Source organism: Mauremys reevesii, unplaced genomic scaffold (genome assembly GCF_016161935.1).
Source record: "Mauremys reevesii isolate NIE-2019 unplaced genomic scaffold, ASM1616193v1 Contig1, whole genome shotgun sequence".
NCBI classification, from domain to species: Eukaryota; Metazoa; Chordata; order Testudines; family Geoemydidae; genus Mauremys; species Mauremys reevesii.
Window position 1 is genome coordinate 2,632,232 of NW_024100715.1, and position 22,374 is coordinate 2,654,605.

At 52.6% G+C, this 22,374-nt stretch overlaps 1 protein-coding gene across 1 annotated transcript; it reads left to right on the forward strand.

Annotated features, from left to right (window-relative positions):
- Positions 1-12,231: 12,231 nt before the first annotated feature.
- On the forward strand, positions 12,232-22,041 carry LOC120392401 (C-type lectin domain family 2 member D-like). Its single transcript, XM_039517139.1, has 6 exons — positions 12,232-12,327; positions 15,213-15,782; positions 16,473-16,595; positions 19,080-19,264; positions 20,860-20,963; positions 21,200-22,041. The coding sequence occupies exons 2-6, from the start codon at positions 15,596-15,598 to the stop codon at positions 21,327-21,329; spliced, it is 729 nt and encodes a 242-aa protein (XP_039373073.1). The 5' UTR covers positions 12,232-12,327; positions 15,213-15,595; the 3' UTR covers positions 21,330-22,041.
- Positions 22,042-22,374: the final 333 nt, after the last annotated feature.

Genomic DNA, 22,374 nt, shown 5'->3' on the forward strand with positions numbered 1-22,374 from the left:
GTCTCCCTTCCCAGGCCTCCTGCATTCCTGAGAACAGCTGCAATGTGGTTTTGGTTTAACCTGTGGCCTTTTAATAATCTGGGAGTAGCCTAAAAGAAACTGATTTATATGGACTGATAGGCACATTTCTTTTCCAGTTTTGGTCATTAAGAGCGTCTGGTTCTCCATTTAACCAAGCCAGGATCCCAACCAGCTGACCTCATCCGAGCACTGCAGGAACCAGAGAGGGCTTGATGCAAAATGTAATCCCAGTATGGAAAAGCCCTCAGGCCCGGATTCGTATAGGGACGACGTAGGCGATATGACATTAAACGCTGCTTGACTTTTAGGTGCGTGGAAAGCCAGAGGAACAGCTCTGTGACCCACCATGCCTGAATTGGGCGCCTTGGGTCTCTGTACAATGACTGGGGGGGAGACAGGAGCCTTAGAACGGGATACACAACAGTCAGCATGGTAAGCAGGGACCCATCCAAGCCAGACAATGGGAGATGCCAATTAACGGGATTATGTCCTAAATTTTGGCTCCTCTCACTGAGTTCTGGGCTGCTAAGAGGTGTCTGTCTCTGCAATCCACACCCGGGAGCCCCCCTCTGGAGTCAGGTGGCTGAGGCAGAAAATAGCGGCTCCGGACACCGCTACTGCAGCAGAGCCCCGGGCCCTTTAAATTGCCACCGGAGCCCTGGGGCTCCTGGCTGCCACCACTATCCCGGGGCTCCGGCAGCAGGGCTCTGGCGATGATTTAAAGGGCCCAGGGCTCTGGCCACTGCTGGGAGCCTCGGGCCCTTTAAATCGCCGGCCTGGGGAAGCTGCCCCCTGCCAGTATGGTCGTCTGTGTACCGGCTCTTGCCGGTACGCCATACCAGACCGTACTGGCTTACTTTCACCTCTGGATATGCCAGACAATGAGAAGGAACCTTTCTCTGGGAAAAGAACTAAAAACTACAAAAGAAAAACATGATTCCAACTGATGATTTAAAGCAAGGGTTTCCACTTGCTCATTTACATCATGGTTAATCCATCCTCCTGAGCTTTGTCAGTTTGAACACTCATTCCATGAAGAGAGGCACCTTTGATTTGTTCTAAATACTCCCTGACTTATTTGTAGACTACAATTATGCAAAGAGACTCTGTTAGGAACTGTCAATTAGGAAAAATTATTACCCAGCAGCTGAGCTGACAACATATTACTGCAGTGTTGCACACTCCCGATTTTATTGTGTGTCTTTAATTTGGTGGAGTTATTTTTTAAAAAGGTCCAGCTCCTGGAGTCATGTGATTAGGTCAGACTCTCAGCTTTCCATTTAAAAGTAAAAAGGAAGGCTCTAGCTCTCCTGATTGTGGAGAAAAGTCTGCAAATGTGATTCCTAAATGCTCAAACAGATGACAAATAAACAGAACCCAACATTTATTTTCTTTGAAATCTCATAATTTGTAAGACGGTTGTGACACTCTGTACCTCAAAGCAGCACCCTGCAAACCCCATATCTACCCCGCCATATAATTATGATATATTTCATACAAAGCATGTCATGTAAGATGTCATAGGAAAGGTCATAATCTGCTGAAACCCATTGTTCGGCCCAATTATGTATATTGTTAGTGTGTATGAAGATACGTGATTCTGCTGGATGATTGTTACTGAAACATGTTGTAAGTTTGAAATTCTCTGCTGCCAGATCGGTTTTAACAAGACATTAGTCAGCTCTATGACTCAACTGCACAAGTCCACTCAGTGGGGGTTTACCTGATCACTGTGACTCAATAAAACCCACCAGGACATGTTTGGGCAAGTGTCTTCTAGGCACATGGACGAAGGACATAAAATAGGGGACAGTGGCACCATGTTTTGGCCTTTTTCCTCCCCCACCTGTGCTGGAAGCAACAAGAATGCTGAGAAGACAAGAGACTTCAACTGAATAGGCTGGTCCAAGCTTAAGGGAGAAGTCTGTGTATTAAGAACTGTAACATCCTGTGTGGTGAGAAAACGGCTTGATCTAAATATTGCCTAGTGCAGGCATGGGCAAACTTTTTGGCCCGAGGACCACACTGGGGTTGTGCAACTGTCTGGAGGGCTGGGTAGGGAAGGCTCTGCCTCCCCAAACAGCCTGGCCCCCGTCCCCTATCTGACCCTTCCCACTTCCCCCCTCCTGACTGCCCCCCTCAGAACCTCCGACTCATCCAACCCCCCTTGCTCCTTGTCCCCTGACCGCCCCCTCCCGGGACCCCCCCACTCCTAACTGCCCCCCGGGACCCCACCCCCTACCCAACCCCCTTCTCCTGTCTCCTGACTGCCCTCCCAACCTCTATCTACATCCCCACCCCCTGACAGGCCCCCTGGGACTCCCACACCCAACCCTCCCTGTTCTCCATCCCCTGACTGCTCCCCCAGAACCTCCGCCCCATCCAACTGACCCCTCCTCTCCGACTGTCCCCCAGGACCCGCCGTTCCCTTACCCAACCCCCCCCACTCCCCACCCCCATACCAGCAGCTATCTGCACTCCCCACACTGCCCAGTGGGAGCGGCAGGCCAAAGCGCAGCCCATGCGGCGGCATGGCTGTAGGGGAGGGGAGAGAACAGGGGAGGGGCCGAGGACTAGGCTCCCCGGCCAGGATTTCAGGGGCCGAGCAGGACAGTCCCGCGAGCTGGATGTGGCCCGTGGGCCATAGTTTGCCCACATCTGGCCTAGTGTAATAAACTTACCTTTTATTTTCTTTGTTAACCATCTCGGACCTTTTATGCCTGCTACTTATAATAATTTAAAATCTATCTTTCTAGAGTTAATAAATCTGTTTTCTATTTTACCTAAAACAGTGTATTTTGGTTGAAGTGCTTGGGAAATATCAGCTCAGGTTACAAAGGCTAGTGTGTATCCACTCTACATCAAGGGAGGGGTGGATGGGTAATGAACTTACACTAGCCAGGCTTCTGACCAGGGCAAGACAGTACAGTTCTGGGGTGCAAGTCTGGGATGCTGGAGGGAATTGGTTGGAGCCTCCCTATTGTTGGTTCATGAGTGGCTGGGAGATCATCCATGTAACTCAGTTAGGGGTGTGTCCCTGCCTGTGGATGGCTGTGTAAGTGCAGCACCTGGAGAGATTTGCAGCATGTCACAGCATCACAGTGTGAGAGGGAGCCCAGGCTGGTGGAACTGAGAGCTCAGCAGTTCCCCAGTTCCAGGTTGTACCCCAGGGATCCTGTCACATTAGTTTCATGACATGAGTTGGTTCAATTATAGTTGTTTTTTAAATCTGTTGGTGCTCAGCATATTGAAGAATCAGGCTCAAGAAGTGTGATATGTTTAGGCCCAGGTCAACGAAGGGACTGAGGCTATGGCTACACTTAAACTTCAAAGCGCTGCCACGGCAGCGCTTTGAAGCGCTAAGTGTAGTCAAAGCGCCAGCGCTGGGAGAGAGCTCTCCCAGCGCTGTCCGTACTCCACCTCCCTGTGGGGAATAACGGACAGCGCTGGGAGCCGCGCTCCCAGCGCTGGGGCTTTGACCACACTGGCGCTTTGTAGCGCCGCAATTTGCAGCGCTGCAGAGGGTGTGTTTTCACACCCTGCTGCAGCGCTGCAAATTTGTAAGTGGAGCCAAGCCCTGAGAGTCTCAACATCTGACTTTTAGCAAAAAAATCACAGGAATGACAGTGAAATCCACAAAGCCTGAGTTAGAAGTCTGTGCACTTAGACGCTGAATGGGGGAGAGATAGGCACCTGATAGTGCAATCCACAAAAGCCAACACATTATGTGCGGAGACACCTAAGCTAGCCAATGGAAGATGCTGATCGTAGGGGTAAATGTTACCCCTCTCACAGGGTTTGGCATCTACCTTTCTAGTGATCCAGTGATCCGCAAATAGGCACCCCCATCTGGGAGTCACGTGGCTTTGGCACCTAAGCTGCTTCTTGCCGGAATGGGTGGAGCCAGTCTCACCACAGACGCTGGCAAGAGGAGGGTTGGTGGCGTTCACGCCATCTTCTCTGATAACTCCATGGTTAGGGCACTTCCCTGGGCTGCGAGCAACACACGTTCGGTTCCCCCCTCTGCCTGAGGGGAAGAAAAGGTTTGACGACGCATTTTGCCACCTCTGAGGCGGGTGCCTAACAACTTGGCTCTACAGCGATTATACTCTTTCTCTGGCCCACCTAATAGGCTGTAGCCCAGTGGGAAGGCCGTTCATCTAGGATCCCTGTTTGAATCCCTACTTCCCCTTCGGCATGGGGGGATGTGAACTGGGGTCTCACCTGCATCTTGGGGGGATGCTCTAACCACTAGGCTAAAAGTTATAAGGAAGGCCTCTTCCCACCCCCTGCCCCCAGCCGCACTTACCTGAGGGGGCCAATCTGGTAGTCAGCTCCTGAGCATGCCTACCAGTCCGGATCAGGTCCAATACGCGATATGGGTGCTCTTTCGCCTGCCTTCGCCCAGTTCATGGCTCAGGCTGGGCTGTAGGCGAGAACTAGGCCTAGAGGGAGGCAGCGGAGGCAGAAATGTAGGTGCTGAGTGAGGTGAGGCGCAGGGGCGGCTCTAGCAATTTGGCCGCCCCAAGCAATCATGCGTGCGGGAGGTGCACCGGAGCCGGGGGACCAGCGGACCTCCCGCAGGCATGACTGCGGAGGATCCGCTGGTCCCGCGGCTTCAGTGGACCTCCCGCAGCTGCGGAGGGTTCGCTGGTCCGGCGGCTCCGGTGGAGTATCCGCAGGCATGTCTGCAGGAGGTCCACCCGAGCCGCGGGACCCCTCCGCAGTCATGCCTGCAGGAGGTCCGCTGTCCCGCGGCTCCGGTGGAGCATCCACAGGCATGACTGCGGAAGGTCCGCCGGAGCCGCCTGCCGCCCTGCCGGCAAAATGCCGCCCCACGCGCGCGCTTGGCGTGCTGGGGTCTGGAGCCAGCCCTGGTGAGGCGGCAGCTAAGCAAGGGTTTTGTGAATCGCAGTGGTGCCTAAAATAGGGATTTAGGCACCTAAATCGGGGATTAGGCACCTAAGGGCCTGTTAACCCTGCACTGTAAACCCAGGCTCTGACTCAGGTTTGAGCCCAAACCCCACAACTGTCTGCCTTGGGCCAGGACCCAGGATCCACCCTGGGGGGTTGCTCAGAGGGCCGAGCCCTGTCATTCTGCAGTGTGGCTGCAGCTGAAGCCGCAGCCCCGTCAGAAGGTCTGTGCAGGGCAGTAGGGCTGCATTAGCACAGCGGTGAGACCCGGGTCCATTGTAACCCCAGGCTTACAATGCAGTGCGGACGCTCAGTCACGGGCTCAGAAACACTGAGACCACATGCCTGGGTCCCACAGACCTGGGTTTACAAAGCAGTGTAGACGCACCCTAAGTAGCTTTGTAGATCTGGGCTTTGGAGATTACAGCCTAAGTGAGATCCACAGCGATTTTCATCCTGTTTTAGTGGCTGATCTCAGCATAGCCGTCTCTACGGCATCGCTTCCATGGCCCCCAAGCAAAGGCGGCCATCCTTTGATCCCTGTGGAAAACATGAGGTCGCTTGGGTTTGCTGTGTTTGTGTTTGTCTCTACCTGACTCTCACGCACTGCTCTCTCTGCACTGCAGGCCTGTGCATTTTCCCCCTGGATCTGCTCCTGTGCACAGCCGGTGACTTTCATATTTCTCCCAGTTTGTTTGTTCTCCTTCCCCCTTACATGAAATCGGAGCAGGAGGGGAGGAGCTAAACCAGTTCATATAATGCCAGCCTATCACCAGCTCAAGGACTGGTTGATTGCAGTGTTTAAAGCTGCTCCCTGCCCTGTTTTCTCCTAGCTGACAGATCCAGCTATCAGTTTTGCTGCTTTGTCTTGGGTTAGTGTCCTGCCCATGGGTGGCAAGTTTGTAAAAATTTTGGTGGGGCCCAGAACCCGCCCCCAACTCCGCCCCCCCCAACTCCGCCCCCACCTGCCTAAGGGCTTGTCTACACTACAGGACTATTTCGAATCTACTTAAGTCGAATTTGTGGATTCGACCTTAATAAGTCGAATTTGTGTATCCATACTAAATACACAAATTCGAACTTCTTAGTCCACATTCACCGGGCCAGCTTGACTTTGGGCGGTGCACTGTGGGAACCTATCCCACAGTTCCCGCACTCCCGCTGCCCATTTGAATTGTGGGATTTCCCCAATGCATGCTGGGGAAAAATGTGTCGTCATTGAACCGTCAATCCCGCCCTCCCTGTCTTCCTTGAAAGCGCCGGCGGAAATCTGTTCGCCCTTCTCTGGTCGGTTACAGCGTGGACGCCCCAGCACTGCGCGCATCGAGCCCGCTGCGATCATCGCTGCACTTATGGCCATTGTCAACTCCTCGCACATTATCGTCCACCTCTTCCACAGTCAGATGCTGAGAAACCGGGCAAGGAGGCTCCGGCAGCACGGTGAGGAGAGTGGCGCAGACCTCTCAGAAAGCAGGGTACGCCGGGCAGTGGAGATCATGGTGGCACTGGGTCAAGTTCATGGTGTGGAACAGCGATTCTGGGCCCGGAAACAAGCACAGACTGGTGGGACCGCATAGTGCTGCAGGTCTGGGATGACACAGAGTGGCTGCGAAACTTCAGGATGCGTAAGGGCACTTTCCTTGAACTGTGTGACTTGCTGTCCCCTGCCCTGAAGCGCCAGGACACAAGGATGCGAGCAGCCCTGACTGTGCAGAAGCGAGTGGCCATAGCCCTCTGGAAACTTGCCACGCCAGACAGCTACCGGTCAGTAGCGAACCACTTTGGCGTGGGCAAATCTACCGTGGGGATTGCTGTCATTCAAGTAGCCCACGCAATCGTTGAGCAACTGCTCTCAAAGGTAGTGACTGTCGGAAATGTCCAGGCCATCATAGATGGCTTCGCGCGATGGGATTCCCAAACTGCGGTGGGGCTATAGATGGGACTCACATCCCTATCCTGGCACCAGCCCACCAGGCCAGCGAGTACATTAACCGAAAGGGCTACTTTTCAATGGTGCTGCAAGCTTTGGTGGACCATAGGGGACGTTTTACCAACATCAACGTCGGGTGGGCGGGCAAGGTTCATGGCAGCGTGTGTTCAGGAACTCTGGTCTGTTTAGACGCCTCCAGGCAGGCACTTTCTTCCCGGACCACAAAATAACGGTTGGGGATGTGCAGATGCCTACAGTGATCCTCGGGGACCCGGCCTACCCGCTAATGCCCTGGCTCATGAAGCCCTATACAGGCGCCTTGGACACTGAAAAGGAACTCTTCAACTACCGGCTGAGCAAGTGCAGAATGGTGGTGGAGTGTGCTTTGGACGTCTCAAGGGAGATGGCGGACCTTACTGACTCGCTCGGACATCAGCGAAAAGAATATCCCCGTAGTTATTGCTGCTTGCTGTGTGCTCCACAATCTCTGTGAGAGCAAGGGCGAGACCTTTTTGGCCGCTTGGGAGGTTGAGGCAAATCGCCTGGCTGCTGTTTACGATCAGCCAGACACCCGTGCTGAGAGAATATCCCAGCGGGAAGCGATATGCATCAGGGAGGCTTTGAAAGCGAGTTTCCTCGCAGAGCAGGGTAACCTGTGACTGTCCACTTGATTTTAAGAGAGCCTGATCATAAACCAAGTTTTCCCCACTTCCCAAGGACGTTTTAAAACTAAGGACATGTTTTAGTAATTAATAATAAATCTTTCGTTGACTTTGCATTTCTGTTTATTCGTTGAAACATGGAAGCATTCTGTGCTGGTTAAGGTGTGCACTGATGGGTGGGTTTGCAGGAAGGCGAGGTTCCGTCCTTTGATTGGGTTTACCATGACGGCTGTGGGTTTGGGTTTTTGATGGGGTGAGGTGTGTGGGTGAAGGGTGAGTATATGCCCCTGGATGAGGTATATTTTTGGGGCTCGGGGCACCGGGGAGGATCGTGACTACGGTCCAAATGCATGTGAAGGTAAGCCTGCCTTTACATTCGGGGATGTCAGGCACCAGGACCCTGCACAAGCATACACCTCAAGGAAAGACCCGGGGCAGCATACACCACACAGACTGTCCCTGGTGCCTAGTGACTGCAGTCTGTGTGTGCCCTGCAGTTGACCCTGCAGCCAAGTCTGTAGCATGGCACTGTGGGCTATGCAGTGACATTACAATAACCCCCCCCCCCACAGAACGACAGAAAGTCTTCTGACACCAGAAACGTGACGGAAACAGTCAGTAACACCAAACCGCTTTTAATAATGTAATACACAGTGGGGGGTTTGAACTTGGAGTTGGGACTGGTTGATGCTGTAAAGAAAGAGCTTGTACAAATTTCCAGCGAGCCAGTTGTCTCGATCATTATCGGTGTGCTGCCGTGCTGGGAGAGTTCTCTCTGCCCCTCCCGCCCCGCGGTCTTGTCACTTTGGGTGAGGGGGGGTCAGGACTTCTTGGCGTTGGAGTCGGTTGCAGATGCACTGCAGGGGGGCTCTCTCCTCCTGACTGCGGTCTTGCAGAACATCTACAAGGCGCCGTAGCGTGTCCGTTTGCTCCCTCATTAGACCACGCAGCGTTTGAGTCGCCTGCTGGTCTTCCTGCCGCCACCTATCCTCCCGTTCCAGGTGTGTGCGATGCTGCTGACACAGGCTCTCCTCGACTGTCTCTGCTCTGCCGCCTCCGCTCTGGAGCTGGCCATCAGTTCCTGGAACATGTCGTCCCTTGTCTTTTTCTTTCGGCGTCTAATCCGAGCCAGCCTCTGCGTGGGGATGGCGGGCAGTCGGGAAGGAGCCAAGCTGTGTGATGTGAAAAAGTAGGTGATTTCCTTGAACACATACATGTTTGCCAACAGTAAACACAGTCTAGTCAGTTTCAGTGAACAAGACCAAAGAGGGAACCAAGTCTCAGGAGATCTCAGAACTAGTCCGAGATTTCGAATACGCTCTCATTGGCGGCGCCATTGCACTGGAGAGCGCACAAGCGAGAAAGATAGCTGCATCCCTCTTGCACAAAGTCCTGGTAAGCCTTACAGTACAGAGTGCTTATCAGTTAGTGCTTAGCTGTGCTCTCCTGCTGGAGGCAATGTGCAAAGCAGAAAAGATGAGCGTTATGCGGCATCTCCCGCCAGTGAACGGAAAGACCCTGTATGCTTTTCCTCTGAGGCCTGCCACAAGTGGCTGTTAAGCGAGGTCATTCTTATGCAAAGTAAAACTCTGTTAAGCGAGGTCATTCTTATGCAAAGTAAAACTCTGTTAAGCGAGGGTCATTCTTATGCAAAGTAAAACTCTGTTAAGCGAGGGTCATTCTTATGCAAAGTAAAAGTCTACCATGCACAATAGTAACAGTACACTAATTCCACTAATTAGATGCAGCACTTCCACAACGACATCACCCTGAGGCGTGTCAGGCGCACACAGAGAGCGGATGTTAATAGAAGCCCTGCACAGACCAGGACCCTACGCTGCCATGCTCGTAGAGGCGATGGTCCCCCTCTACCTGAGGATGGCATGGCGCGAAGAGTGTGCTTCAACGGAGCACCCAATAAAGCACCTCTCCCAAGAAACCTCTTGCTGAGGCTTTTCCAGCTGCTCTCTGAGAGCTTTTTTGAAATATCCCCAGAGGACTATTGCTCCATTGCTGTTTGTGTAGACCTGCTGTTTGTTTAGTTTCATATTTAAAAATGTTTATATAGTATTTCTATTTTTTATATAAATCCCTGTTTCTTAAAAAAATAAATGTTTCCCTGTTTGTAGCACTTACCGCCTGATCCTTCCCCTGATTCCGAGTCCTGGTTAACGGGCGGGGACGGTTGGTAGGGGATCTCTGTGAGGGTGATGAAGAGATCCTGGCTGTCAGGGAAAGCGGGAGTGGGTTCGATGTCGCCTGCGCCGTCCTCTAAAGACCCTTCCTCATCTTCCCCATCGGCGAACAGGGAGGGGAACTGTCGATGCACGCTATTCCGTCCTCGGAGTCCACCGTCACTGGTGGGGCACTGGTGGCAGACCCACCTAGAATGGCATGCAGTGCCTCGTAGAAGCGGCATGTCTGGGGCTGGGCTCCGGGCGTCCGTTTGCGCTCTGACTTTTTGATTCCCTTGTCTGAGGTCCTTCCCTTTCACGCGGCACTGCATCGCATCCCGGCTGTATCCTTTGTCTTTCATGGCTTTAGAGACCTTCTCGAAGGTCTTGCGTTCGCTTGTTGGAGCGCAGCTCGAGCACAGACTCCTCGCCCCACACAGCGATCAGATCCTGGACTTCCCGGTCAGTCCATGCTGGGGACCTCTTTCTAGTCTGGGATTGCCCGGACTCCTCTGCTGGAGAGCTCTGCATCGTTGCAGGTGCTGCGGAGCTCGCCCCGATGTGCAACCAGAACGTCAGATTCAAACCGCCCAGACAGGAAAATGAATTCAAATTTTCGCGGGTCATTTCCTGTGTGGCTGGCCAGAGAATCCAAGCTCGGACTGCTGTCCAGAGCGTCAACAGAGTGGTGCACTGTGGGATAGCTCCCGGAGCTGCTAAGTTCGATTAGCATCCACACCAAGCCTAATTCGAGCTAGCAAGTGCGAATTTAGCGTTACTCCACCTGCCGGGGTGGAGTACCAAATTCGAACTAAAGAGCCCTCTAGTTCGAATTAAATGGCTTCCTGGTGTGGACGGTTGAGCGGTTAGTTCGAATTAACGCTGATAAATTCGAATTAAAGTCCTAGTGTAGACCAGGCCTAAGGCTCTGGGAGGGGGCTCGGCGGGGGAGGTCTGGGGTGCAGATCCTGGGCTGGGGATTAGGGTGCAGGAAGGGTGCTGGGTGCAGGCTCTGGTCTGGGGCAGGGGGTGGGTGTGCAGAAGGAGGTGAAGGGTGCAGGCTTTGGGATGGAGTTTGGGGTTGGGAAGGGGTGTGTGGGAAGGGGGAGGGAGTTTGGGGATAGGAGGGAGTGCAGGGTGAGGACTGTGGGGCTGAGGATGAGGGGTACATGATGCAGGAGGGGGCTCAGGGCTAGGGAAGAGGGTTGGGCTGTGGGTGAGGGCTGTGGATGAGGGGTTCATGATGTAGGGGCGCTCAGGGCTGGGGCTGAGGATTAGGGTGCGGGGGGATGAGGGCTCTGGCTGGGGCTGAGGATTAGGGTGCAGGGGGATGAGGGCTCTGGCTGGGGCTGAGGATTAGGGTGCAGGGGATGAGGGGGTCATGATGTGGGGGGGCTCCGGGGTGGGGCTGAGGATTAGGGTGCGGGGGGAATGAGGGCTCTGGCTGGGGCTGAGGGTTTGGGGTTGGAGAGGCTCAGGGTAAGGGCAGCCTGCCTTGCCAGTACAGGCGGAGGGCAGGCACTAGGACCCTGCAGCAGCAGACAGCAAATTTGCTAGGAGCCCTCCGGGCAGCAGCGCGCTGCGTTCTGCCAGGCAGGGACACAACACAACGCGGCGGGGAACACGCGGAGGGGGGGTGGCAGGGGGGGGCTGGGACCTGCTCCAGGCCGGGGCGCGGCGGCAGGGGGAGACGGGTGGTGGCTGGGGCCGCACCAGGCAGGAGGGTGGGGGGGGTGGGAAGAGACCCAGCTCCAACTATTGCTGGAGCAGGGCGCCCAGCCCTGAATATTGCTGGGGCCCGGGCCCCACACAAGTATATAACCTGCCGCCCATGGTCCTGCCCCTCTCTGCAGCCCCCACCCAGGAGTAGCAAACTGGGCCGGGGAGCAGTTTGTGCCACTTCATAACATACAGCTGCCCAACTTTCTAGTGTGCAGCACAAGCCCGAAATCCAGCAGGGTCACCAGGTGCCTGACAGTGGAGCCATCTGCCCCCCCAAGGTGTGTGACACTTGGAGACTGAATTCTGTCACTGCAGTGAGCGACAGAGGGGCTTTCGTCCTAATCAGGGTGACCAGATGTCCTGTTTTTAAAGGGACCGTCCTGTTTTGGGGGGCTTTTTCTTATATAGGTGACTATTGCACCCCACCCCCTGTCCCGTTTTTTCACAGTTGCTATCGGGTCACCTTATCCTAACTTCACAGCCTGGCTGGCTGCAGCCTTCTTTCTTTAGGTCCTAGTGGGGCTGCATAAACCCAGGCAACCCGCAGAGTCTCTGGTGGGCTTAGGGGCTGAGATGGAGCTTGTTTTTTGTTTGTGACAGCTGCGGTTTGCCCCTGTAGGACTTGGCAAGGCAGTTGTTTACTTCTGGATTTGATGGCTTCACCCCAGGGATACAGTCTAATTTGGGTCAGAGAGTCTTGTTGCCTCTCCCTCCTGCCACAGCCCTAACCACAAGCAGCCAATCAGAGCAGGAGGCGTAGTCTTCCCTCTATAAATAGCCCTTGCAGGGGGACTAGGACGCTGCCTTTCCTCACCAGAGAAGCGCAGCTCTGCAAACCTAGTTGGACTTAACCCTTTCCTTGCTGTGGGTCCTCCTGCTGGGTGGGTCACGTCTGCTGAACCAGGTGAGCAGACTGCGGCGGGCAGGGGATTGATGAGGGCAGTGTCAGGCTGGCTCCATTCTGTCGCCCACCTCTCTAGGAATCCAGTTTAGCTCCCAGCTCATTTGGCCAGCTGGTTGCAGGGAGAGCTGGGTCTGTGAGGGGGCACCACGCGTGGCATGTACCTCACACTCTCTGGGATCCTGTTGGGTCACTTTGGAGCTGTCTGGCCCTGCAGATAGGGACCCTCCTGCAAACAACCTGGGCAGCAGTTGCTGCTTCCCCTCTCATGCCCAAATATGTGTGTTAGTCTCGAAGGTGCTACAAGGACTCCTCCTTGTTTTTGCTGATATAGACTAACACGGCTACCCCTCTGAAACCTGTCACCCTGCAAAGCAGTTACATTAAACAGACACTGGAGAGTGGTTGTCAGTTGCACTGGCTGGATTCTAGTTACTCATTAAATTGCTGCCCAACTCCTGTGTGTGTGTGTGTATATGCATATGTGGTTTCACCATGATCTACAAACCCCGCTGTGCAGCCTGGATCCTGTCAACAGATACCCGACTTGGGAAAATGGATGCCGTGAGGAAGGTTGGCTGGAGTTTGGGAAGGGTTTGAGGCAGGGACACAACAGAGAGATCATTGATCTGGGAATAATGATGGTCCTTGTTCTGTTAGTTCCTTGCTCACTGCTGGAAGAAAGAGACTCTGTGTTTTGCTGGCATGATCCCAGGCCAGGTCTAATAGTCAAAGGCAAATGTCTTAACAGTGAAGGGAGAGTTCTAATCCGGTGGCATTTTATACCCCACTAGGCAGGTGGCAGAGATGTTACAAGATACCAGGCAGGGGAGACTCAGGCTCCCTGTATGCACAAGAGACTCTTACTGGGGGGAATTGCTGTGTTTTCTCTCTTGCAGTTCCCTCTCCCTGTGGCATGTCATCCACAGGCTTGGAAAGATTAGATGTTTCTTGGTATATGTTGGCAAACATCGATTTCACACACATACCCCATACACACACCGATGAGCCAATATTCCTATTGATGATCAAAATTTACAGCTAGGCAAAGTGAGAAAAGTGCTGCTTGCAAACTTTATTAGAGTCACAATTCAGTGACTTGGACTTTTGAATTAGGCTTGTTACAGATGGGCTAGCAAATGAATAGTAAAAACAGGAATGATTCGTTGAGTGAAGGATATTTAGTTTGTATATTTCACATGTGATATTGATTTTGTTTTAATGGTTTCAGAGGAGTAGCCGTGTTAGTCTGTATCAGCAAAAACGAGGGGTCCTCTGGCACCTTAAAGACTAACACATTTATTTGGGCATAAGCTTTCATGGACTATAACCCACTTTGTAGCTGACAAACTGGGCTCCAGCCCACAAAAGCTTATGCCCAAATAAATGTGTTAGTCATTAAGGTGCCACAGGACTCCTCATTGGTTTTTCTTTTAATAGTTTACAAAATGTTAATTGTTTGAATCTCAACATCTACTGATCTAAACAATTGTCTGATCTCCCCCATAACTTTCTGCAACTATGAAAATGTAATAATTGGGGGAGGGGGGGATGCTTAAAAATCAACATCAACATTCACCATTGAAATTATAATGAAATAAAAATTTAATTCTGCCAAGCCTAGGTGTGAAACAAAATGAGCATTGTGGGGCAATTCCAAACGGAGTGACCCAGCAGTTACGCCCACCCCAATCGCCCCACTGAGCTGCTAATACCCTAGAGGAGCTGTAAGAGGATGGGGTGGTTTAGTTAGCTGCCTTTTATTGATTAATGGATGGATCTGTTTGTTTATTGCCCGTTTGCTCAGCTTATTGAAATGTCATTTCAAAGCATTTCCACTAGGGGGTAGATGCTGTCAAGTCCGTTTTGCAACGGTTCTCATTCTGTTCCCCCATAAGCCAGATCTGAACCACTCCCCCGATCCAAAAAGGTGCCAAATTCCAATCTGCTGAAAGAGAAGATGTTTCCCCACAAGGCATAGCTGCCCTGTGGAACTCTCTGCCACAAGATCTCATTGACTGATCTTTTTTCAATCCTGCCAAGCTCTTGGCATTTATAGGGATAATGGGACCCTCCAGAGTTACAACAATCAATATTACACAATAACTTGGAATGGGAAGGGCTCTAAACCCTCCTGGGCAAGGTACAAGCCCAGCTTCTATCCAAGGAAGGTGAGGGAGGAATCTGTCCCTGGGGCAGGTTATTCCATCTCTGCCCAGTACAGGGGTGTCCTGCCCCTCCCGCTGAAGGAGCTGGTGCTGGCTGCTGTTGGAGTTGCTCCTTTCAGATCTGCTCAGCTGGCAGCTCTGCTGCAGTCACAGGGCGCAGCTGAGAATGTCTGTGTCTGCTGCTCTCCCAGGTTCTGTCCTGCCAGGGGTGCAGGGACTTCATGGGGCTCCTCCAAGGGCAGAAAGCAGGAACTGCTCCCCCGCATGCAAAATTCCAGGCTCTCCAATTAAACCATAATGACTTCTTGTAAACTATTTGCATAAGGGGAAGCAAATTCATTCCTGGCAATACAGGTGTGTCTGGAGCAATTGTAAACAGACATAACCAATCAGAGCTGGAGATCTGGCCCCATTGGCTACAGTGGAACCATGGTTAATTTCACCAGCTGGGGATCTGGGGTCAGTGATTTCAATGGAGCTGCCCCAATTCACACCAGCCTGGGATCTGGCCCCACTCTCCCTGCAAGGAACTGACCCCAGTCCAGCGCCTGCATCCATGGGTTTGTCAAGTGCTTTGGGATCCTTCAGATGACAATTGCTGTAGAGAAACCAGGGCTGTCTACCACTGTCGGCTCTAACCATCCTGCTGTGCAGGGCTGTGGCTGGGCAGATAAACACTGACAGGAGCCAGCCAGAGTAACCCGACAATTCTCTCCACAGGCAAACCCTCGAACCCAGACCCCACGGGACGGGACAGCAGTGAAAGGAAACAGAACAAGGATGATCCAGCGACCTGGAGTCGATTTGGGCAGCACCTGCTAAGGCCTAGTTGACCCTGGGGATAAAAGCAGTGCCAAGGGAAGCTTTGAAACAGTTCATTCGAACACAGCTCAGACCCAGCCTGGCTGGTCCGGATATTCAGACAAAACTCACCATCAAATTATATTTAAAAGGAGTTTTTCCTGATCACCCCACATAGCCAAACCGCGCCTGAGCTGTAATCCAGTGAGCTGCTTTGAAACTGCCCTTACGAAGGGCTCTGCCAGCACCGCCAGCCCCACTGTGAACAGGCCTCAGTTACCGGTGGCTGCAGAAAGGTGAACATGTCCCCTGGTTTGGAGTCTGCAAGTCTTTCGGAGACAGAAAAGATGTGGAACGGGTCGTATCCCGCTGAGAAGATGAAGCCAGAGCCACTCCCAGGTTCCCAGGAAACCCCAATGAAACAAAACGGAACAGCTTATGTGCCCATCCCCCACAAGGCTGGAGAGAGCTGCACAATCTGCCCTACAGGTACAGCTGCCTCTTTGGGGTCTTCTTACACCTTAACTCAGCGAGGGCCTGTAGCTCCCTCTAGTGGCTGGTCCATGTAAAAGACACAAGTCAGCCACGGCCTTCAATGTACTGCACCCGATCTCTGCCCTGCTTCAGTCCCTGCATAGTCACCCCAGTTCCTCCGTCCGCGCTAGACAGGCTGGTCAACTTTCCACCAATGCCTTCTGGGTGGGAAATCCTTTTTTGAACAAGGCAGATTTCCCCCCACAACTTTTTGCTCAGAAATTTTCCGAGTTTCAAATGGAAATAATGACAATCTTCATTTCTAATGAGCAGGTTTTTGTTTAAGGGGGGAAATTTGTGTTTGAAGTAGGAAAAGAATCCAATTTTTATTTAAAATGTTGCAGTGTGCTGCCCCCCTCCCTGCGCCTCTCCCCTTTTAACTGAGAACAGTTTGAAGGTGCAGGGGAAAACCCTGAAAACCTCCAATTGAAACCCAAGTTTTTCTGATTTTTTTTTTAAGTTGAAAGGACTTTCCCCTCCCCCCAATTTGGAATGAAAATTTTCACTTCCTGCTCTGTATATTTCTCTATTTGCAAAATAGCCCCTGTTTTTAAACCAGCTCCAGCTGATGCAGTTAATCAGTGAAGGGCCCAGCCCTCCCTGCTCGGGCAGCAGTGCAAGGGTTAATGGCTTTTCCTATTACAGGTTTGCTGTCTGGGTTGAAACCAAGGGCACGTCGCTGGCTAGTTCGGAGCCTGGTTCTCAATATTGTACTGGTCATCATCCTCATCATCCTCATCCTCATCATCGTCCTCATCGCCGTGTCAGGTGAGTGTGGCGCCCGCACTGACCCCGTCTCTGCATCTTCCACTCAGTGTGGAAACATCACAATCCCCCCAACTTCTCTTCCCTGCCCCCCACAGCCCACCCCTGTTTCAACAGTCACATCAGACTCTGCTGAGCCCGTGGCGTTTCTGTGGGGTCTCCCCCGCCCCCAGTGTCCAGCTCCCACCGGCTATTGGTTTACTTTGCCCTGTTACCCAAACACACCTGGTTACCCAGGGCTGTGAGTCACTGTTTTACCCCCCTGCCTCCAGCGGGAGGGATCTGTACCTGCGCCTGGCTGGCTGTCGGCTCCCTGACCCCACCAGCCTTTCAGCCTCACAAGCCCTCTCCTCCCGGCTAGGCCAGCCCTGGCGTTGCTCTGCAAATAACAACCACTGCACCCCAGTCCCTGCATCCCTTTGCAGCGCTCCCCTGTGACATCCAGCCCTGACACTGGGTCCTCACAGAAATCCCAGATCTGCTGCCCCTAAAGGGGCAGAGTGCCCCATTTACCAGTTTTACCATAAACCGCCGCTCCTGTATCTCACCCAGCCCTTGTGACCGCGGCTAATAAACAAGAGGATGTTTGTCCAGGAAAGAATAAAGATTTAATCAGAAATTAGAGCGTGGGAGGGAAAGAAATGGTAACTACACAAAACCAAGTAATAAAATGTGAACCCGGGTCTACACTCGCCATTTCTGTCTAATAAAGCTGCTTCCCCCGCAAGTCCAGTCTCTTGCCGAGCTGGCCGGCTTCACAGAAACCAGGAGCCAAGCGGTCCTGAAAGCCCCCCTGCTCCTCCTCAGTGAATGGATCCAGTGGGGCTTTCCCCCTCCTCTGGTATATTCAAACAGGGAGAGAACAGCACCACCTGGTGGCTGGTTGCATCATTGGAGGTGTTCCTAGCATCTCATCTGTAGGTGCATGGGGGTAACAGCGCCACCTAGTGGTTGTTTATAATGATCTTAGTGGTTGGTCGTAAGTGGCCTCACCCCCTGGCCTTTTTGAGAGCACAGTTTTGTGCCCACAGTCCATTGCCCTGGTATTGCTCCCCCTGCAGACCAGCCTGGCCGTTCAGATGTCAATGCACCTGATGTACAGGTGCAATCAGGTGTCTCAGTGACCGCGTCTGTCTGGCGTAGGGTACATGGCAGCCCTCACTGAAAATACCCAAACTCAGGGCAGGCTGCAAAAGGGAGAGCAGATCCTCCCAAGACTGGTGGGTAACACTGAAGTTAGACACCCCAGCCAGTCACAAACTGTGCTTCTGATGCCCCACACTGGTTATCAAGAAGTTAAAAAAGAAATCATCCAGCCCCCTCTATTGCATTCCAGTTCTCTGGCTCCCAATCAGCACCTTTGTCCAGTACAGTGAGAAGTTATTTAAAAACTCTGCTCACGATACAAAATATTCTTCTGACCCCAAAGGGCCAGTCACATCACCAGGCCAGTATTAGGTTGGATCTTACCCAAAATACCACGCTGCCAGCCGGTGCTTTAGTGTATAAAACGAAAGGTCTATTATAGAAGAAAAAAAAGAAGAGAATTATTAAATGGCCAAGCTGTCAGATACATACATAAGACTTTAAAGTCCATATATCAGGTTCTTAGACATATTGGTGAGTTTGCTGGCTTGAAAGTCTCTCTGGAACATCCCCAGCTTGGATGGGTCACTCAGTCCTTTGCTCGGAGCTTCCATTTGCAGAAAAGTTGCTTCAGAGGTAAAAAGCAGGACTGAAGACAAAATGGAGACAGTGCAACTGCCCATTATGTTCTTTTGCTATGTGGCTGGCACTTCCTGTGTCCCAAACACAAGCTCACAGCACATGGCATGGAAGAGCTGTAGAGTTCTCTGTCCACCGGCCTGTCCCTACGTGTCTTGCTGACTCAAGGTGTAGCCCCTGTCTCCTTTCCACGGGTTCTTTGTACAGCCGATGACCCTGGAGGGGCCACTGAGCAGGCTGGGCAGTGCCGATGCCAATCTGTCTGGGGGTGTCACCCAGACACACAGCACAGCTATACCCCACACATCTATAGCTCATAGCACAAAAGTGATACAAACATATAAACAAGGTTATCGTGCTTGGCAAATCATAACACTTTCGCAGCTCCCTCACACGGCCTGTCTGGCCAGCTCAGTTGCCATTTGATAATATTGGTATCAATAACATCACTAAGTGTTCCACATATTCCACAGCGTCACCGTCTGTACCTGCAGGTACCTGCAGGGGCCAAAATGGGGACCCCAGCAAAGGAGCCCAGGGCTGGAAGCGAGACCCCGAATTCACAGCTGGCGTCGCTGTGGGGAGCTGGTGGGTGGCGCTGGCCTCTCTCTGTTGTGAAGGGGAACGTGCCCAGGCACAAGCTCAGCTTCCCATGGTGTGGAGGGGGTGCGGGGTTCCGTGGTGTGGTGTCACTGGGGCTTGTTGCCGTGGCTACAGAGGGTGACGGGCAGATCTCTCACCCTGTTACTTTCTCATCTCCAGCAAAGAAACTTGAGCCGTCTCCAGCTGGTGCTGCCTCCCCAGTGGCTGCCTGCCCAGACAGCTGGATCGGGCACCTGGGGAAGTGTTACTATTTCTCAGAGGCTGAAGGGAACTGGACCCACAGCCAGAGCCACTGCTCTGCCCTCGGTGCCTCCCTGGCAGTGATTGACACCCGGCAGGAAATGGTGAGACCCAGATTCTGGGCTGCACAGGGTGGGGGTGGCAGAGCTTGTCCTGGGGTTGTCATGGCCCCAGATGCTGCTTGAATTTAGGGCAACTTCTCACATCCCAGAATAGCCAGAGTGCAGAGTGCACCACCCACTCTCCATCCTCCCCATTCACTGGGGATTGAGCCGGAGCAATGTGGGGCTAATGTGCCGATTGTCAGCTCCCGGGAAATTCCCAGCAGGGGAATCCAGTTGCTTTCCAGCCCCTTTAATGGGACAGGAGCAGCATTGCCAACCCAAGTGCTCAAAAATCATGGATTGGGACCCCCCAAGCCATGAGATTGACTTTAAAATAACAGCTGTCATGGCTTTTAATTTGTTTTCTGGTGTCGTAGCTTTTAGGGGTCACATTTACAAGTTTTTCTCTGCAACAATGAGGGCTAGAAACTTAAGAAAGATGAGAGTCCCTTGGAATCACCTGACTCCAGGAGCTGGGGTGTTAAGAAAAGCACCAAACAGCATGAGACTCTCAGTAAAATCAGGGGATTTGGTAAGAATGCAGGAGTGGTAAAGGTCTGGAATGCAGCTGAGAAGCTGAACCAGGTAGCTGCTAAATCAGAACTGAGATGGGAAATTCTGATATTTTGACATTTGTGTCTATCATGATACAGGACAAGAAGTGGAAATATACAAACTTTTTACTTTGCATTCAATTCCAGAAATGTGCAAAAATATCTGATTGCCACATTTGATCAAACCAATTTCTTTCATCATTCACATAGCAAAGCAGTTTGGTTTGTCAAACCAAATCAGAACGTTTTGTTTCAGCTTGGTCCAACCTTGAACAGCACCTGTGGCTCCTCATGGGAGTTGTAGTTTGGGGGCCTTCTGCCCCCTTCTGAGTGCTGAGATCCCAGGTTGGACTACATCTCCCATGATGCCCAGCAGTGGCTCAGCCAATAGGGAAACCCCGGTGCATTATAGGAGATGTAGTCTGGGGGAACCCAACCGAGAACGGAGGTATGAGGCCCAAACTATAACTCCCATGAGGCACCTTGGTAACTCAGCTGCCTACAGGTTAATGTTGAACTGACCCAAAACAAAATCATTGCTCAATGGAAAAATAGAAACTTTTCAGTGAAATCAAAATTAAATTTAAGAAAAAATCATCTTTGTAGGAAACTCATTTTGTGTCTCAGAAATATTTTGATTAAAAATCTTCCACCAGCTCCACGAAATATACCAGACTAGTCTTAGCACCATGTCCCTGCATGGGCTGACCAACCCAAAGTTCACGGACCAGATGGGTGTTGCTTCCATAGATGCTGGAACTACGGGTGCGGGGGGTGATCTAGCACCCTCTGGCTTGAAGTGGTTTCCATCATATCCAGGGTTTACAGTTCGGTTCCATGGCTCTCAGCACCCCCACTATACAAATTGTTCCAATGCCCCTGGTTGCCTCTGAGTTGGGGATGTCATTTCTGGTGTAGAATTCCCAGCCTGGACCACCTGCCCAGTGCCCTGTGTAGCAGCCCAGAGCACCCAGTGTCGGTTGTAGAGATCCCAGACACGGAGACGTGTAACGTGTATTTGCTGTTACTTTTTTAACACAGGATTTCCTGATGCGCCATAAAGGACCCTCTGACCACTGGATCGGCCTCCAAAGGGAACTGGGCCAACCATGGAGATGGACCAGTGGGAGTGAATTCAACAACTGGTGGGTCCATTTTAGTGCTATTAACTCAGTAAATGCTGCAGCTCACATGTAAAACAGGGCACTGGCTTTGTGGTTCAGGCCTGGGGCTGACTTGGGAAGTTGTGGCTCAGTGCCTGGCTCTGCCATAGATTTGCCATGCGACCTGGGGTGAATTGCTGGGGGCTGGAATTTCAATCCTAGTTGAAGCTGCTGTAACAGTTGTGTCGGGTTTTTATTATTATTTGTTGCTGTTGCAGGTTTCCAATAGCGGGAGAAGGACCATGTGCTTTTGCAAACCACGATGGTATTTCCAGTTCAGGCTGCTCCATAGAGGGACGCTGGATCTGCAGCAAAGCAACAGAGAAACCAGCAGGCAGAGCAAAGTGACCCTGGATGCGTCGGGCCTTGTCCTTTCAGTGGGGCTGGGCCCAGCTGCCTCAGCGCGTGGGGAACTGGACGGGGCTGGCGAAGGGGGACAGCCCAGCACCAAGGAAGAGAGACGCTCGCTGAGGGACATCAGGTAGCTCCTCCCCTTGGAGCCTCTGGCCCCCATTGGCCCATTGGGCACTGGGGTGAGGGTGCGGATTGGCCGGCAGCCCCCAGCTCACTCTCTGGCACAGAGACAGGAACCTTCTGACTTGGAAATCAGCAGGGGAGCAGCCAAGCTGCTGTGTCCCTCCTGTCAGGGGCCCAGGGCAGGAGCCTGGCCCGGGCTGTGGCTAGAGCCAATGTACCGGCTGGGGCCAGCGGGAGGGGCTGTGACCCCTGCAGCCATGGGGCGAAGGGGCCGGTGTGAACCCTGCAGCCATGGGGCGAAGGGGCCGGTGTGAACCCTGCAGCCATGGGGCGAAGGGGCCAGTGTGACCCCTGTAGCCATGGGGCGAGGACGCATGAACTCTGCTGTGCAGCGAGAAGGGCTGTTGTGCAGGCCCTGCTGAGCGCTGGGGGAGCGTGAAGAGATGCCGCAAACAGGAGGTGATTGCTGGGACGTGCTAGGACAGACGTGTGTGTGTGTGTGTGTGTGTGTGTGTGTATATATACATGTGTGTACATAACTATTTATATAATAATACACCAGCTCCCAGAAGGGAAACTTTTATTTTGTAAACGTAAGGCCTCATGTCAATGCCTCCTCCCAACCGAGCAGGGAAACTGAGGCAGCAGCTGCATCCTCCCACCAGGGCTGTGAGCTCTCCTCCCCACAAGGACAATGTGAGCGTGTGCCTCTTTTTCTGTCTCCTCCCTTTCTTTCCCTCTGCCTGCCGGGGAGGGTCTCCCCTGAATGAGGGAAAACTCTGCCCACTGAGGGGTGATGCCCTCTAGGGAAAGGGCACTTCCCTCACTGGGTTTTTCCCTGGACTCTGCCTATAAAGGGCCTGGCTCTACACTGGTGTCTCTGCCCTGGTGAAGAACAGGGTCTGTCATGAGCACA

Coding starts and splice junctions, on each gene's coding strand:
- LOC120392401 (XM_039517139.1), top strand. CDS start 15,596: ATGTCCCCTGGTTTGGAGTCTGCAAGTCTTTCGGAGACAGAAAAGATG. Junction 15,783..16,472: donor CTGCACAATCTGCCCTACAG/GTACAGCTGCCT, acceptor TTCCTATTACAG/GTTTGCTGTCTGGGTTGAAA. Junction 20,964..21,199: donor GGGAGTGAATTCAACAACTG/GTGGGTCCATTT, acceptor TTGCTGTTGCAG/GTTTCCAATAGCGGGAGAAG.